The sequence below is a fragment of the Pelodiscus sinensis genome, chromosome 14, assembly GCF_049634645.1.
Source record: "Pelodiscus sinensis isolate JC-2024 chromosome 14, ASM4963464v1, whole genome shotgun sequence".
Classification (NCBI taxonomy): Eukaryota; Metazoa; Chordata; order Testudines; family Trionychidae; genus Pelodiscus; species Pelodiscus sinensis.
The window spans coordinates 15,920,327-15,936,424 of record NC_134724.1 but is presented as its reverse complement, the minus strand read 5'-3'; the positions used below and the strand labels follow the sequence as shown (position 1 = coordinate 15,936,424).

Below are 16,098 nucleotides of genomic sequence, written 5' to 3'. Positions count from 1 at the left end.
GCATGTGAATAATGTAGTGTCTATGAACAATGCCATATTTCACTCAGTGTGATCCAAAGGAGAGATGCCTTGAGCTCCAGGCCTCAGAGATTGGCTTGGCTAAAGGTGCATGAGAGGCAAATCTGGATTACTCTGCTAGAGAACGGACTCCCCCTGAAGAGAGTGCTGCAGTTCAAAGCTTCCTCCTTCATCATACTACTTCTCAGCTGGATTCAGACAGGGATTCGTCTTAGTAAGGACACAGTACTTTTATTTCTGGATTGCCCCGGTCCTCCGCCAGCCTGCTGTGTTTAGACCCACCTGATAGCAAGGAAATGTCAGTTGGAAAGACTTCCGTTCCCCACTCCGTCTGATTTTCAGGTTCAGTGGTAAACTCAGTTTCCACAGTTGTCTCCTCTCCAGAGGGTACTTCCTCCAATCCAGGGATCATCTGGGGTACAATGTGCTCCTCAACAAAGAATGGGGTGACCTCTTCAACCTCTTGCAGAGATGGTAGGGCTGGAACCGAAAGGTATTAAAGACAATTTCTAAGACTGCATTGGCTCTCTCAGAAGCCTGCTGCTGCTCCATAAACCATCCTGATACCATGGTGACGAGCAATATAGAGCTTTCTATAATTAAATACATGACATTTCTCATACTAGGAGATAAATAGACTAAATTAGACTGGAGAAAATAGGGGCAGAGGAGACTTCATAGCTCATTTCCATCTCAAATTTTCTGATTTGAGAATGAAACGACTGCAGAAGTATAAGCAATATGCCATCCCTGTGTGTCCTTGGGAGGAACAACTCCTTTTGGTAAACATCATAGAGTGGAACCCCTGTGTAATCATCTCCTTCATGAAATCCCTCCCCTACAGAATGCAGAGATTTCCTTGTGCTATCGGCATTGTGTGCTATGTACATGGCTCTGAAGAGTGGGTCAGTACCTCGGAAACAGAATGCCTGGTGTCTTGACAGTGGATCAGGGAATCCTGTCTGGTTGGGGTGCAAGTAGATGGTTCTCACACCAGGTTTGTCTCCCCCACAAGCAGGACGTGGGGTCACAATGGGATATCGGATGCTGCCATCAGCAAGCCAGCCAGCATGGCATCTATCCAGGCCCAGCTTCCAGGCGGCATGAAGTTGCCCAACAGAGGCCAGGGTGGCATTCTGGGTCTCACAGTATTCCTGGGCTTCTAAGAAGGTGAACTCGTCTGGCTGGGTTGCAAAAAACACCTCGCCTAGGGGAAAAAGTCAAGTGTGAGTCACTGACACATAGAAACTCTGGACATTTCTGCCCCTCTGCTGTACATTACACACACACACACACACACACACACACACACACACACTCACAGACAAACACACACTCCCTAAAAACAGTACTTTCTCACAGGCATGTGAAGAACATACCCTGTAATTTGTCTATGTAGCAGTACACGTCGAACATCTCAGAAGCTGGGCGCATTCCATATGTCCGAACGCCTGGGGAGCTGTCCTTGTCTCCTATGCATTTACTCCGTGGGTTCACAATGGGGTATCTGCCAAAACAGAAAGAAAGGGGCCTCTCTGGTGATGGTGCTGTATACACTGTGATTGAAGAATCTCGGTGGCTGCATCTAGACTGGCATGATTTTGTGGAAATATTTTCAACAGAAAAACTTTTCCGTTAAAAGTATTTCCGCAAAAGAGCATCTACATTGGCACGGATGCTTTTGCGCAAAAAGTGCTTTTGCATAAAAGCATCCGTGCCCGATATAGACGCGCTTTTGCGCAAGAAAGCTCCGATGGCCATTTTAGCCATTGGGCTTTCTTGCGCAAAAAATTAAGGTGCCTGTCTACACTGGCCCTCTTGCGCAAGTATTCTGAGCGGGAGCGTCAAAGTATTTGCACAAGAAGCACTGAATTCTTACATTAGAATGTCAGTGCTCTTGCTCAAATTCAAGCGGCCAGTGTAGACAGCTGGAAAGTTTTTGCGCAAAATCTTGCCAGTCTAGATGCACCTGGTGGGTGTTCATATGGAAGGAAGATAAGCAGTATTACCTGTAAGCTAAGCGCTTGAGTAGCCACCCAGGAGAGTGCAGCCCAGCTGAATGGCAGAGTACCTACTTAGCATTTAGAGGTGCCCTGATGGTAATATCTGGATGTTATATTGGGCTTTTCATTAGTATGATTTGGAAACCTGTTGTGGACACACAACATGGGAATATGCAGGGAGCATGTTCCCATTATGCCACAGACCGATATGTGTTTGACCCATGTCAGGTGCCGCTGCGACTGTGTTATCACTGGATCCTGCATCCATGAGGGGCCATGCAGCACATTTGCTGTAACCCAAGTGACTCAGTTTCATGGCTGAACATTTCTTTCATGGGAATCTCGACCTGGCCTGAGCTGTCCTTACCTGACAGTCTGGTCCCTCAACCAGCCAGCATCACACTGATCAAAACCAGCCTCGTAGGCAGCCTGCAGCTGTTCGGGTGTGGCAATGACGGCATTGTTATCCAGGCAGGCCTGCTGGGCTTTGGTGAAGGTGAGGGAATACCTGTCGGAGGCTGGTCGGTAATGAAACACGACACCTGTTGGGAAAGAGGAGAGAGCTGTGATGGACAGACATGGAGATCCCCATGCATCCTGAATGGAAGGGCCTTCAAAACCATCCTGGTAGGAGCTGGACCTTCTGGAGTCGCGTGGATTAAAGTCCCATGTTAACAGATTTCTGCTGTTATTAAAGAGGCTATAAAGGGAGGGGTTACCCTGGGGATCTCCTCCTCCTCAACCATTACAATGCAATGACCTCCCTTTCAGTTGTAGACAGAAACTCACCGACCTTAGGAATCTGGTTTATCAGACAGAGGGGGTCATTCTACAACAAGAAGGCTCCCCTGCCCATTCCTGTGCCACGCAGAGGAGAGCTGCTGGCAGTGGGCAGGTAACTAGTCCTGCCATGAACTGCTAGAAGCAGAAGAAAGGCTGGGAGTGCCTGACCAGACACACCTTCCCCAGTAGAGCCAGATTCATTGCTAGATGGACAGAGGTCAGATTTTGTCAGCTGAAGCAGTGGTGTGGCTGGCCCTGGAAGAAATGGATTGTGAGGTTTCTTGTTGTCCCTGTGACTTACCAGTGGGAGAAATGGGCTTCTTGGGAATAAGGCCACTTTCAGGAGCGGCTGTCACTGGCACAATCGCCTCTTCCATCGAGGCAGACTCTAGTTCCGGTGTGGCAGTCACCCCCATGACCTCCTTCACAGAGCTCGCCTCCAGGGCCTCACTGGTGAAAAGAGTCTCCAAGACCGAGGTGGTGACCTCCTCAGGAGTCACCCCTACAGCTGTGACTGCCTCTTCAGTCACGTTCTCTGCCTCGGTGAAAGCCGTCTCGGCAGTGATACCAGTGGCAAAGAGATCTGGAGTCACAGTGAAGCCTTCATACAGCTCTGACGCAGTGGCCGTGAGGTTGATTGGCTCTAGAGTTGCAATGCTACCTCGGGCTTCCTCCTCGGTGACACTGTGTGAGGGAGGCATCTCTTCTTCTCTCTCAGTGACGGTCTGGATGGTGAAGTTTTCAGGGGCTAAGTCCTCATCTACAACAAGAGGCAAACGTTTCCTTTACTGCCATCTCCAAGGGGCACAGGCTCAGGCTTTGGAAACAAATCTGTGTACGGACACTCAGAGAAGGACTGGACGTGTGGACGCTCTGGTGTGAGACAGGGAGGGTGATCAGAGGAATAAGGAGGTTGTGAGGGGAACCTGGCCAAAAGATAGGGGTGTGTGATGGGAGATGGGGCAGGTAATGTGACGAGAGCTATGGTAGATAATGGGGTGATTGTGCAAGTGTTGTGAGGGGATCTGTTACTGCACAAGGCATGTGCGTGATGGGAGATATAAACCATGTGAACAGGTGCCGTGATGAGTGAGAACATGTGGATACTCTGGGAATTATTCGATTTTGCAGAGGGATTCACTGAGACTGTGGGGCACTGGCCTGCTGGGTACTGAGTGCCCCTGTTTGGAGGATGGCTTCTACCTTTTAAATAGTAAAATAGTGACCATTTCTCCTTCTACTGCTCTCTTCCCTCTAAAACCTCCTACAATGGATATTGAGTTAAAAGGCGAGTCTCTTGGTTTTTCCCCATCTGTTCTCTACCTTTCACATGTGTTAGGGAGTCAGAACTCCCTTTGTTGCCTGCTCGCCCCCATTATACTCCTGATTCTAAACCTCTAGCACACCGCACACTAAGTCTAGTCTTTTGTGATCTCTAGTGCCAGCAGCAGGGAATTTAAAATACAAAGCTTAAAATGGGGAGAGGAAAGGATGCTCCCATAATGCTGCACTGCAGGCTCAGCCTGGAAGTGCAGCCCAGAGAGATGTGGGGAGACAAAGAATCTCCTGTCATATTTCAAGGCATTTTCTCTTTGGGTATGTCTAGACTACATGGCTCCATCAATGGAGTCATGTAAACTACTTTACCCGGCATAGTCAATGAAGCGGGGATTTAAATAATCCCCGCTTCATTAAAATAAACATGGCCACTGCGCTGTGCTGATGATCATCTGATCCGGCACAGCGCGGCAGTCTAGACGCGGATCTGTTGGCTGGGGAAGCCTTTGCTGACTGATCCTGTAAACCTCATTTCACGAGGCATAGGGGGTCGGTCGGCAAAGGCTTCCCCAGCTGACAGAGCCGCATCTAGACTGTTGTGCTGTGCCGGATCAGCTGATCATTGGCACAGAGTGGCGGCCATGTTTATTTTAATGAAGCGGGGATTATTTAAATCCCCGCTTCATTGACTATGCCGGGTAAACTAGTTTACATGGCTCCATTGATGGAGCCATGTAGTCTAAACACACCCTTTGAGTCCAGAGGGGAAGAGGGGAGGAGCTAAGATTCAGACACTGCTCCTGCCCCCAGCACAATCCCATTGGCTAGTTTCTGAACAGACACTGGCTAATGGGAGCTGCCTGTTTCAATAACAGGCAGCCAGAAAGCACAACCCTCCTGATCACTCCCTCAAACACATGACCGAGCAGGCAGAAACATTTTAAGCTCTGCAAGCCTTTAGGTCTGCAGGTAGGTAGGCAGGCTGGTAAGTCTACTGATGAGAACCTGCCTCTGACACCTCCGCCCCTCCCTTCCTCAATCCTCTTCCCCCCACTCCTGCCTCACTACTCCACATGTACCCATACTCCTTCCCAGATTTGGCACCCCAATCTCCTGCCTGAGATCATAATCCCCTCTTACCCTAAGTCACATCCCAAAACCCTGCACTCCAGTTCCCTGCCCTAGGTCACAATTATTTCCTTCACCCAAATTCCCTCCCAGACTCCATTCTCCCTTCTGCACCCCAATCCCCTTACCCCAAGCTTCCTTCTGCACCCAACTTCCATCTCAGACACCATACTTCCCCCATTAATCCATGGGGGTATGTCTACACTACCCCGCTAGTTCGAACTAGCGGGGTAATGTATGCATACCGCACTTGCTAATGAAGCCCGGGATTTGAATTTCCCGGGCTTCATTAGCATAAGCGGGGAGCCGCCATTTTTAAATCCCCGCTGCTTCGAACCCCGTGTAGCGCGGCTACACGGGGCTCGAACTAGGTAGTTCGGACTAGGGTGCCTATTCCGAACTACCTAGTTCGAGCCCCGTGTAGCCGCGCTACACGGGGTTCGAAGCAGCGGGGATTTAAAAATGGCGGCTCCCCGCTTATGCTAATGAAGCCCGGGAAATTCAAATCCCGGGCTTCATTAGCAAGTGCGGTATGCATACATTACCCTCCTAGTTCGAACTAGGAGGGTAGTGTAGACATACCCTGGAAGAGTACAGCCCTTGACCACTTTACAAAATCTTGGGAGTGGCCCCCATCAAAAATTATTGCCCACCCCTGATGTAAACTGACATTTGCTTTCTTTCTTTAAGTGAAACTGTAAGAAGCTTTTCAGTGTTAATCCAGAAGAGGAGATAGCAACAGAATCAAAGGCATTCAGAGACGGACATCATAAGCGATCAGTGGGGAAAGAGTACAAGTGATATAGCTGACTCCTATATACGATAATATCTGAGTTAATTGTGCACTGACATGATTAAGAGGGGATCAGGACGTATTTGAAGGAAGTATCAAAAGTGGAGGGAAATGTAATGGGATCCCTGTGATTATAGCTATTTTTATTATTTATCACTATGATTGCTACTGTTAATTTAATTAATTTTGTAATAAAATAGACTGTGAAATGGTCTCTCAAGGGAAATTATGGAAGTCCTATCACCTGACTTACTAAAAACTGGCATAGACACACCAGTGTGGAACAGACAATGACAAATAAACAGGCATTGGACAAGAATAACAGTTTTTTGTCTCTAATTTCCATGGGAAAGTCCTATATACAGCTCCTGGAGCCTGCTGCTTAAAAAATACTGACAGAGGTACTTAATTCAGCAAAAGAAGTGCAACTCACCTATGTAGCAGATTGCATCATAGCGCGAGTGGGGGTAAGGGTACCCCGTCTGATTGACATGGAGGTACACCGTCCGCACTCCCACCAGGTTCCCGCCACAGTTGGGACGTGCCTTGGAGATGGGATACCGAACGCTGCGGTCTGCCAGCCAACCTGCACTGCACATATCCATGCCACCCTTCCATGCCAGGTATAGCTCTCCGGTGGTGGCCAAACGGGCTCCAAGTCTATGGCACTTCTCTGCGGCTTCCTGGAACGTGAACTGCTGTGGGGAGCTGGCATAGAAGACTTCACCTGCAATTACACAAACCATGGACTCAAGAATTCACTGCAGTGTTTAGTTCCTGTTCCATCAACCTCTCTCTTCCTTTTGCGTTCCTTTCCTAGGGGCTGGCGGGATGAAGGAAACGTTAAAAACACTGGATGTGTACAGCCTGGACGAGTGACAACTAAGGGGGGAGACGCACAACTATGGGGGAAGACCAGTATTAGGAAGGTACAAACCTCAAGGAGGGAGCGGAATTTCTAGGGTAGAACAAAGGGGTGTATGTTCTACTTGGAGTCATATGATGACATTAAGTGAAAGAATATTTTTAGCCTGTTTTTCAGAGGCACTGAGCCCCCACTGCTCCCATTGACATCAGTTGTAAGCATCGGTGGTCAGCATCTGTGAACATCATTTCCCAATGAGAGATACCAGAATGTGGAATTTCTCCCTGAGGTAAATAATGGGAGCTCCTTGGCTTTAGTCATTAAAACTAGAGTGAACAAAGCCCAGAAAAACTAGGCTTTAGGGGATAATCCAGCCTTGGCAGGGGATGGGACTAGATGGGAATCTCACATGACATGGCTTTTGCATCTCTAATGCCTCTGACTTCTAGTTCCTTGCCTCTCATTTTATCCTTATTTGCAGTGAGGGCGCTCATAATATTGCCTGCTCAGCCCCATGGGAATTACATAGGAGAAACCCAAAAGTACCTTGCATTTCCTCTGCGTAACAATAAACATCGTATGTTTCATTTGTCTCACGAATGCCATAGGTCCTCACTCCAGGAAACGTATCCTTGTCACCATAGCAACCCTCTCGGGGATGATGCATTGGGTACCTGAGAGTGAGAGTACACACAGGAAATGTCTAGTGAGCAGACAGAAGTTTCATTGGAAAGATGACAGCCACATGGCTCTGTGGTACCATCAGGATGAGCTGAACAAATGGTGGAGAATAAGAATTGGGATATGACATTCTGGAGGGAGGGAGGAATTGGAGCAGGATAAAACCCCAGAATTTTTCCTGAACAGAAGTTGAACTTAACTTATTCCTTTCTATTCTTGACAATGCAGGGAAGGGGAGAGGAGCCCTCCAGGTGTCTCTCTGATGCAGGGGAAGTTGCTGGTTTTCAGACTCCTCTGAGCCCAGCTAGATGACTCCTAGATGTGTGCAAAATACCACCACATCTGTTGAGCTTGGCACGTAACCTATGCAGTTTGCATGGGCAAAAGGAGAGGGTAGGTGGATGAGGATTTAACCACCACTCTCAAGTCTCTGGGCCATTCAGTCCTTAGTTTCTCAGCTGTGACCACCAAACAAAGGGGCTGGTTGTGAGAGTGGTTTTATGACGTGGATACTTATCTATTGAGAAATGGACTGAGATCCACCAGCTCATTCCACACCATATGACTATCAGATGGTAACTGATAGTCATTATTTACCTGAAACAGGCTTAACCTAACTATTTACATGTGAAAAGCTTTGTATCCCATTTCCCTTCCTGCCTGTATAGCCCTCTTTTCTTCCCTCTTGGCCACCTGGCTTCCTTTCTTTCAGTTGATTACCTGACAGTCTGGTCAGCCAGCCAGCCGGCATCACACTGATCAAACCCATCATCATAGGCAGCCTGCAGCTGTTCAGGGGTAGCAATGACAGCACTATTCTGGATACACGCCTGCTTTGCCTTCTCGAAGTCCAAAGTATACCTGGAGGAGATGGCTCTGTAATGGAACACGATTCCTGGAAAACACATTCACCAGTACACACACACGCATCAGTCAGTGAAGAACCAGCCCCTCGCCAGTTTCCCTTTCGAAGGGGTCAACAAGTCAGAGAAGAGGCATTCTAACTCATGTGGAAAATCATGCATTTGCCACGGATTGCTCATATTGCAAGGATAGTCCACTGTGCCCTGAAGATACTATGTTTCCCCAATGCTATATTCCACCATCCCACGTCCACCAGGCTTCAATCTCAGGGCAATGAGATGTGCTCCCTTTGGTGAACAGACCTGCCATTCAGTCCAGGGTTTTTTATCCTATGATGTTGGAGCACACTTGGTACATCTAAATCCAGTGTTTTAATGCTAACTGCTTCACCATAAACCAAAATGCAATGAACACGTCAGTCAGAAGGATTCAAAACATTCAAGACATTTACAGTGTCTGGCATGGCACAGCACAGTATTGTGAAACCCCTCTATGGAAATTGGCTAATTGTGTGTTATCAGTATAATGGTGAATTATTTATTATAGACTTGTGTATGTCCAATAGCCCAATCAGGATAGAGGCTCCAAAGCATGGGGCCCTGTCCGAACACACAGGAAAGCATGGCCCTTGCCTTAAGGATTCCTTTATTTCATACAAAGCAAATGTGCTTTGAAGAGTTGTCTGTACTGCAAATGTAGTTAAGCCACAGCATTCCAGAGAGAGGGACTTTTAAAAGGAGTGGGTGGCTATATGCATAAACATCAACAAGGGTTAAACCTCCTTGCACCCTCTCTTTTTTGGTCCCTCTTCTCACTCACCAGTTTCATTGGTGAGAGAAACAATATCCACTGGGGAAAGTTAATTGTGTATTATATTATCTACATATCAGTGAACTAAACCACTTTTACATTTCTTGAAAGAATATAACAATGTCTTTACCGAAACAGACGGATGGGGCCATCCATACAATATCCCATCTCCTAACATACTAGGTTAAGGTATGTCTACACTACAAAGTTAATTCGAACTAATGAACGTTAGTTCGAATTAACTTTCAAAGGCGCTACACTAGCGCTCCGCTAGTTCGAACTTAATTCGAACTAGCGGAGCGCTTAGTTCGAACTAGGTAAACCTCATTGTACGAGGACTAAGCCTAGTTCAAACTTACTAGTTTAAATTAAGGGGTGTGTAGCCCCTTAATTCGAACTAATGGGAGGCTAGCCCTCCCCAGCTTTCCCTGGTGGCCACTCTGGCCAACACCAGGGAAACTCTATTGCCCCCCTCCCGGCCCCGGAGCCCTTAAAGGGGCACGGGCTGGCTACGGTGCCCGTGCCAGGTGCAAGCCTGCCAGCACCCAGCTAGCAGACCCTGCACCTGGCACGGCTCGAGCCAGCCACCCGATGCCCCCCAGCCCTCCCCCTCTTCCCGGGACCAGGCTGGCGGCTCCCGGGAGCTTGCCCGGGACCGCAAGATTCGGGCACCCGCCTGGTCTAGTGCGGACATCGTGGACCTCGTCTATGACCTCCGCACTAGGCACAGGAAAGTGGCCGTCTAGGGCAGGAGAGCTGCCAGCCTGGCCACCCAGGAGCAGGTGTGCATGAAAATCAGGGTGGTCCACTGAGACCCCCGACCCTGAGCCCTGAGCTTAGAACAGCCATACTAGGTCAGACCAAAGGTCCATCTAGCCCAGTAGCCTGTCTGCCGACAGCGGCCAACCCTAGGGACCCTGGAGGGGATGGACCAAAGACAGTGACCAAGCCATTTGTCTCGTGCAATCCCTCTCCAGCCTTCCACAAACTTTCAGTAGGGACACCACTCCTACCCCCTGGCTAATACCACTCCATGGACCCAACTTCCATCACTTTATCTCACTTCTCTTTAAACTCTGTTCTAGTTGTAGCCTTCACAGCCTCCTGCAGCAAGGAGTTCCACAGGTTGACTCTTTGCTTTGTGAAGAACAACTTTCTGTTACTAGTTTGAAGCCTGCTACCCATTCCTTTCCTTTGGTGTCCTCTAGTCCTTCTATTATGGGAACTAATGAAGAACTTTTCTTTATGCACCCTCTCCACCCCACTCATGCTTTTATAGACCTCTATCATATCCCCCCTCAGTCTCCTCTTTTCTAAACTGAAAAGTCCCAGTCTCTTTAGCCTCTCTTCATATGGGACCTGTTCCAAACCTCTGATCATTTTAGTTGCCCTCCCCTCTCCCACACTCTCTCTTCCCCTCTCCCACCTCCTTTTCCCAGTCTCCCCGAGTTTTGTTCAATAAAGACAGATTCTATTTTTGACCACACGTTTTCTTTATTTTGTACATCAGGAAGGGGGGCTAGGGAAGGGTAAGTGGAAGGAGGTGAGGGAGGAATGGGGTACGAGCCCCCGATGGGGAGGACTGGGCTGGCTCTGTGGGCTTCTGGGGGTGGAAGCTCTCCTGCAGCCCCCCAATTGCCCCCTCTCCCCAGATGGCAGCCTGCGGCAAGTGCAGCCGGTCTGATGGCCGAGTGCTGTGATGTGCCCAGTGTGGGCACTCAGGGCACTCCAAGCCAGTACTGCTTTGCAAGCGGGGCACCCCTGAGAACTGTCTGTCCGGGTTGGGGGTTGGGTCCCTTTAAGCACAGCCCTCGGCTAGCCTGAGGCAGCAGCTCCATGCTCTAAGTCCTCATCTGATGCCCTGCCAGCACTGCTTCCGGCCGTCCTTAAGCCTGGTTCAGGGTCCACTTAATGTGGACATGCTAGTTCGAATTAGCAAAACGCTAATTCGAACTAGTTTTTTAGTCTGGATGCGTTAGTTCGAATTAGCTTAGTTCGAATTAACTAATTCGAACTAAGTTAGTTCGAATTAGCGCTGTAGTGTAGACATACCCTTAGATAGGTCCAATGTTGTGTTTCCTGCTACACCACATCAGACCACCAGTCCATCTCATCCAATGTTCCATCTCCTGCCCATATCAAAACACATTGGTATCATCTTCTACCATACTGGGGGACACTGTTGGTCTTTTTAATCTGCCGTGCCAGATCCTGCCTACATTAGAATAAATGAATGATCCATTTGTTTGGCTCCTACTTATATACAAGATCATACCAATGATCCATCAAGTCTGAGACCTTTGTATGACAGCGAGTGATGCCAGATGTTCATGGAAATGGTAAAATGTTCCCACTCCTATTCATGATGCAGCTGGTCAGATTTCTTCCTCCCTCTTTTTCCCCAGTCAAATCAGTGTAAGCATCAACACTATCACCAAGAGAAAGCATTAAAGTAATGGCCTCACCTTTCACTTCAACATTTATTGTATCCTGGCTGTCATCAATACCATGCATCACCTCACAACGATAGGTCCCAGTGTCATTGGACCTCAGAGCTTTGATTTCCAAGGTGGCATCGGTGGGAATGGCAGGGTAATTGGGCAGAGAGATCAACTCCTTGTACTCTGTGTTGATTCGAACCTGCCCCTCTGTGGCCACTAGTAAGACGACTTCCTTCCCATTAGAGAGTCTGCTCCATTTGATTCTTGGGGTCAGAGGAGGTGTATAGAGGGCTGTGGCGACATGATCCAATGATTCGATGAAGTAGCAGGGGATAGTCAGAGAGTTTCCCAGGGCGACACGCAGAGGAGACTGTTCAGGTATGCTCACACTCAATGTGCTACCATGATCTGCCAATCCCAATGTGGAGGGAGACAAAGTGCGGATTAATAATCGATAACAATCATCAGTCATAACTATCAATGTTTTTGAAATAGCCTCAGTCTAGCTCATCGATCTACACCCACAATATTAGCACATAGTTTTTGTATATTCTAGTCAATATAATTGAAGTTATTGATGTTCCTAAAAGAGCACCAGCGCCTTGGTAACAACCCTGGTGGAATATTACACTATTATACTGAACGTAGTGTGGGACTTGGCATGAGGATACAAGCAGCTCGGACTGTCTTCCACCCCACCAAACACAGCAACAGCATGTCATGGTGTTGCAGCAGCTCAGAGAGGAGGCCCTTGGCAATGGAGGGTAAAATTAGACAGCTCATAGGTAGATTTGTTGTCTGCTGTGTGAGGGGTATGTTAGCCTGTTGCATGTATGGTCTCCTGCACTGAACAGTGATCCTGACAACTGTACCTACCTGAAACTTCCACAGAGGTCGCTGCAGTGATGATTCGCAAACACACAAACACTAATAGTAAAGTGGTCATAGTTTACCTGTAACAAACAAAACATGGAAGCAGGGGTTAATTACAGCTGGCCGATCATAGGGGAATGAAATCTTTACAGGACTCTTAAGAGGGAACAAGCTCATTAACCTACAATATCTAAACACAGGATGTTTTAAAATATAACCAGTAACAAGAGAGAGTTTTCTGGGCAACACTTTGTCTAATAGAGAGAGTATTGCTCCAGACAAAGAGTGTTCATTACGTACAGTAGCATTACTAGGGATGTAAGCGACTAGTTGACTACCCTATAAGCACAAGCTTATCAGATAGTCAACTAGTCCCTCAGCTTTCACTTCTTCCCCTGCCCCTTGCTGCCTCTATCAGTGGCAGCAAGGCGGGGGAGCAGGAGCCGGTGCTGGGGGGAGCTGGCTTAAAAGCTGGTTCCCCCCCGCACCGACTTTGTGGGGACACAGGGGAGACAGAGAGGTAGTAGGGACTGGGCATGAGCTGGGAATCAGCTGATTCTCGGCTTGCACCCAATCTCAGGTGCTGTGCAAGCTCTTATTACATTTAAAAGACTGGTGCACAGCATGGGGGATCTGGCGCGAGCTGGGACAGCTCATTCCTGGCTTGCGCCGTATCCTCCCCCCGCTGCACTTCTGCTTTTTAAATGTATTAAGAGCCAGCTCTTAATACGTTTAGAAGCAGAGCCGCAGCAGGGTTAGCTCCCAGTCCCAGGAGCTAACCCCACTGCAGCTTCCCTGCTTATCAACTAATTGACTAGTCGATGGAAATTCCATCGAGTAGTCGATTAGTTGAGTCAACTAAATTTAACATCCCTAAGCATTACTATTCTGTTCTCACACTCTCTCTTGTGATCTTCACATCTGGTCAGAAAGACGATTTTGCCATGGAGCATCTCATTTATTTTACATCTATTCTAGCAATGTCCACTCGGTCAGATGCTCTCTATATTTAAACTTACACTTCAGCTACCACTTGGAACACCCAAAGTAGAAGCTCCTTCACATTACCGATATCCTTCCTCTACCAAGCCAACATGGAATCCTTGGCCAGCTGCTCGGATGTACTTTGTACCACTCAGGCTATTCTAGCGGAAGTCTGGTCCCTTCAGAGTGAAAAGGTCAAAGGTCACCACACAACCAGTTAGCCTGTCTTTACAGTCTATATCACTTTAAATACGAATGGATTCCACAGCTCTTCAGCAACTTCACTCTAAGGCCTACATGACACATCCATCCAGTAGGGATCCCTTTCATCAGGGAGCTCACCACTTCAGAACAGGAAGTGGGGGACTATCCTGTATCTAGATGAAATGGCAGAAGGAATGAAGGGAGGTGGAAGGAATCACACAAATGGGAATGCCTCTAGTCTTGTGTATAATGCCATGGGATTTTAAATAACCATAAGTGGGCAGAATCTCAGTTTTGTGTTGCCTCCAAAAGACGGCACAGCACCCACTAACTCTGCCCTGTAGGACTGATTCAACAGAGTCAGAAGGAAGAGGCCCACCTCCTCAGTCATTTAGGTTTTCCTTTTCAGTCACCTATCCAAATACTGGTTGTTTGTCTCCTGAGAGCTAGAGATCTCAGGTTGTGTGGGTGTCACTGTAGCCAGAAAACATTATGGGAGACTATGTAGATTTCTTTTGGCTTAGTAGTAAAGTTCATTAACTAGTATACTTGAAAGCATGGCACAGGACAAGGGAAAATATAAATTACATTGTATGAAGGCAGGCCTTTAGGGTTTCACTTCTGAAGAATTGGGTTCAAATCCTACTTAAGTCACAAGAGAAAATGTGTTTCAAAGTTTCAACTTGGTACATAGTGAACTGTTATTGACATGAAAAAAATATTAAGCCCTTCTCTACTCCAGAGAGGCTAAACATTGAACAAGCAAGAGCTGTGGTGGGTCAGGGCTGAGGTTCATTGGCAGAGATGTGTGTGGGCCTAGATTTGTAAAACGTGGGTTGTTGCATGTCAGGACTGATGTGTATGGGGGGTTGAGGGTGAGGGGAGGGGAGGGGAGGAAGGGCTGCCAGACAACATTAAGGAGAATCAGCAGAGCTGTGTTGATGTCTGGGACTAGAACAGCAATGGGTGCTGCAGGGTAGGACTGAAATATGTATGAGAAGTCTCAATCTTTGCTCATGTATTATTTATTATGTGTGGCTCTAGGCAGTACAAAAAGTCATTTTTACGAATGATTACTTCACACGTATATTTGTAAGCATCTTTCATAGTATCCATGACCAAAAGTACCCTGTAAAACAAACAAACAAACAAACAAACAAACAAACAAACAAACAAACAAACAAACAAACAAATAAATAACCAGAATCAGACTGCCATTGCTCAGTCTGCACAGTGTCCCATAGCATTTTGTCAAACAGCAATGCCGAGGTCAAATAGAAAGCTAAGCAGCAAGAGACAGGGAGTAAGATATTAATTTGTATCACAGGGAAACACTATAGTTTCTCGCTGGCTGCAGAAGTTATGTACCTATCCCTGTTAAGTTTTAAGCTATTATTTATTTGTATGCCAAGAGGATGGAAGTCCCACTTTAGACACAAAGCCTTAAAAATGGACAGACTATGGGTATGTCTACACTTGCCCCCTACTTCGAATTAGGGAGGCAAATGAAGCATACCGAAGTTGCAAATCAAGCCCGGGATTTAAATCTCCTGCGCTTGATTTGCATGTTCCTGGCTGGTCGCCATTTTACAAATTCACTAGCCCAGAGTAACTGCCCGCGTCTACATGTGGCAGTGAAACAGGAGTCCGATTTAAAGCCCTAACTCAAATTAGCTGGTATTACTCCTGTAATGAGGTTTACCAGCTAATTTGAATTTGGGGCTTTAAATTGGACTTCCGTTTCACTGCTGAATGTAGATGCGGGCAGTTACTCCGGGCTAGTGAATTTCTAAAATGGTGATCGGCCGGGAACATGCAAATCAAGCATGGGATATTTAAATCCTAGGCTTGATTTGCAACTGCGGTATGCTTCATTTGCCTCCCTACTTCGAAGTAGGGGGCAAGTGTAGACATACCCTCAGTCTTAGACTCTAGGTAAGGACTTTAGCATGGGGTGTCTGTGGAGATAGGAAGGGGAAGAAGCTCAAGCCAAATGTCAGAAATGTACCCAGTGTTTGCAAGGGCACCATTTCAGATTTTTTTGGGGTGTGTGTGTGCTGATCTGTGCATGCCCTAATGGGGGAGGGAAAAGGGAGTGAGAGCATGGAGGGGGGCGGGAGTGCAGACTGAGGACAGCGGCTTCAGCAGTGTTACTGAGCATACTCAGTACAAGCCAAGAAGCAAATTGGGGGGACCGATTCTGTTCACTTTCCCCCCACATACATATCACCTGTCTAGGTCTACTAAGGCACTGGAAAACTCTAGTCTTTTGGGCAGATAACTTAGCAAGTAGCTGACTCAGTTAATTCCTATATAAAAGAAAGAACATTTAAATAAATATTAGATCCACTCAGCTCTAATATTAACATTCCC

The 16,098-nt window shown here is 47.4% G+C and overlaps 1 protein-coding gene across 2 annotated transcripts in view; it reads right to left on the bottom strand.

Moving 5' to 3' along the window:
- Positions 1-16,098, bottom strand: part of ACAN (aggrecan) — a 90,052-nt gene that overhangs the window by 30,488 nt on the left and 43,466 nt on the right. For both annotated transcript variants that reach the window (XM_075897060.1, XM_075897061.1), the window contains exons 2-11: positions 12,541-12,617; positions 11,689-12,072; positions 8,270-8,444; positions 7,415-7,542; positions 6,437-6,730; positions 3,106-3,564; positions 2,389-2,563; positions 1,398-1,525; positions 932-1,225; positions 301-498 (exon numbers count right to left, since the gene is read on the bottom strand). In XM_075897060.1, coding sequence (XP_075753175.1) covers positions 301-498; positions 932-1,225; positions 1,398-1,525; positions 2,389-2,563; positions 3,106-3,564; positions 6,437-6,730; positions 7,415-7,542; positions 8,270-8,444; positions 11,689-12,072; positions 12,541-12,610 — 2,305 coding nt within the window. In that variant the 5' untranslated portion in view covers positions 12,611-12,617. The remainder of the gene's footprint in view (positions 1-300; positions 499-931; positions 1,226-1,397; positions 1,526-2,388; positions 2,564-3,105; positions 3,565-6,436; positions 6,731-7,414; positions 7,543-8,269; positions 8,445-11,688; positions 12,073-12,540; positions 12,618-16,098) is intronic.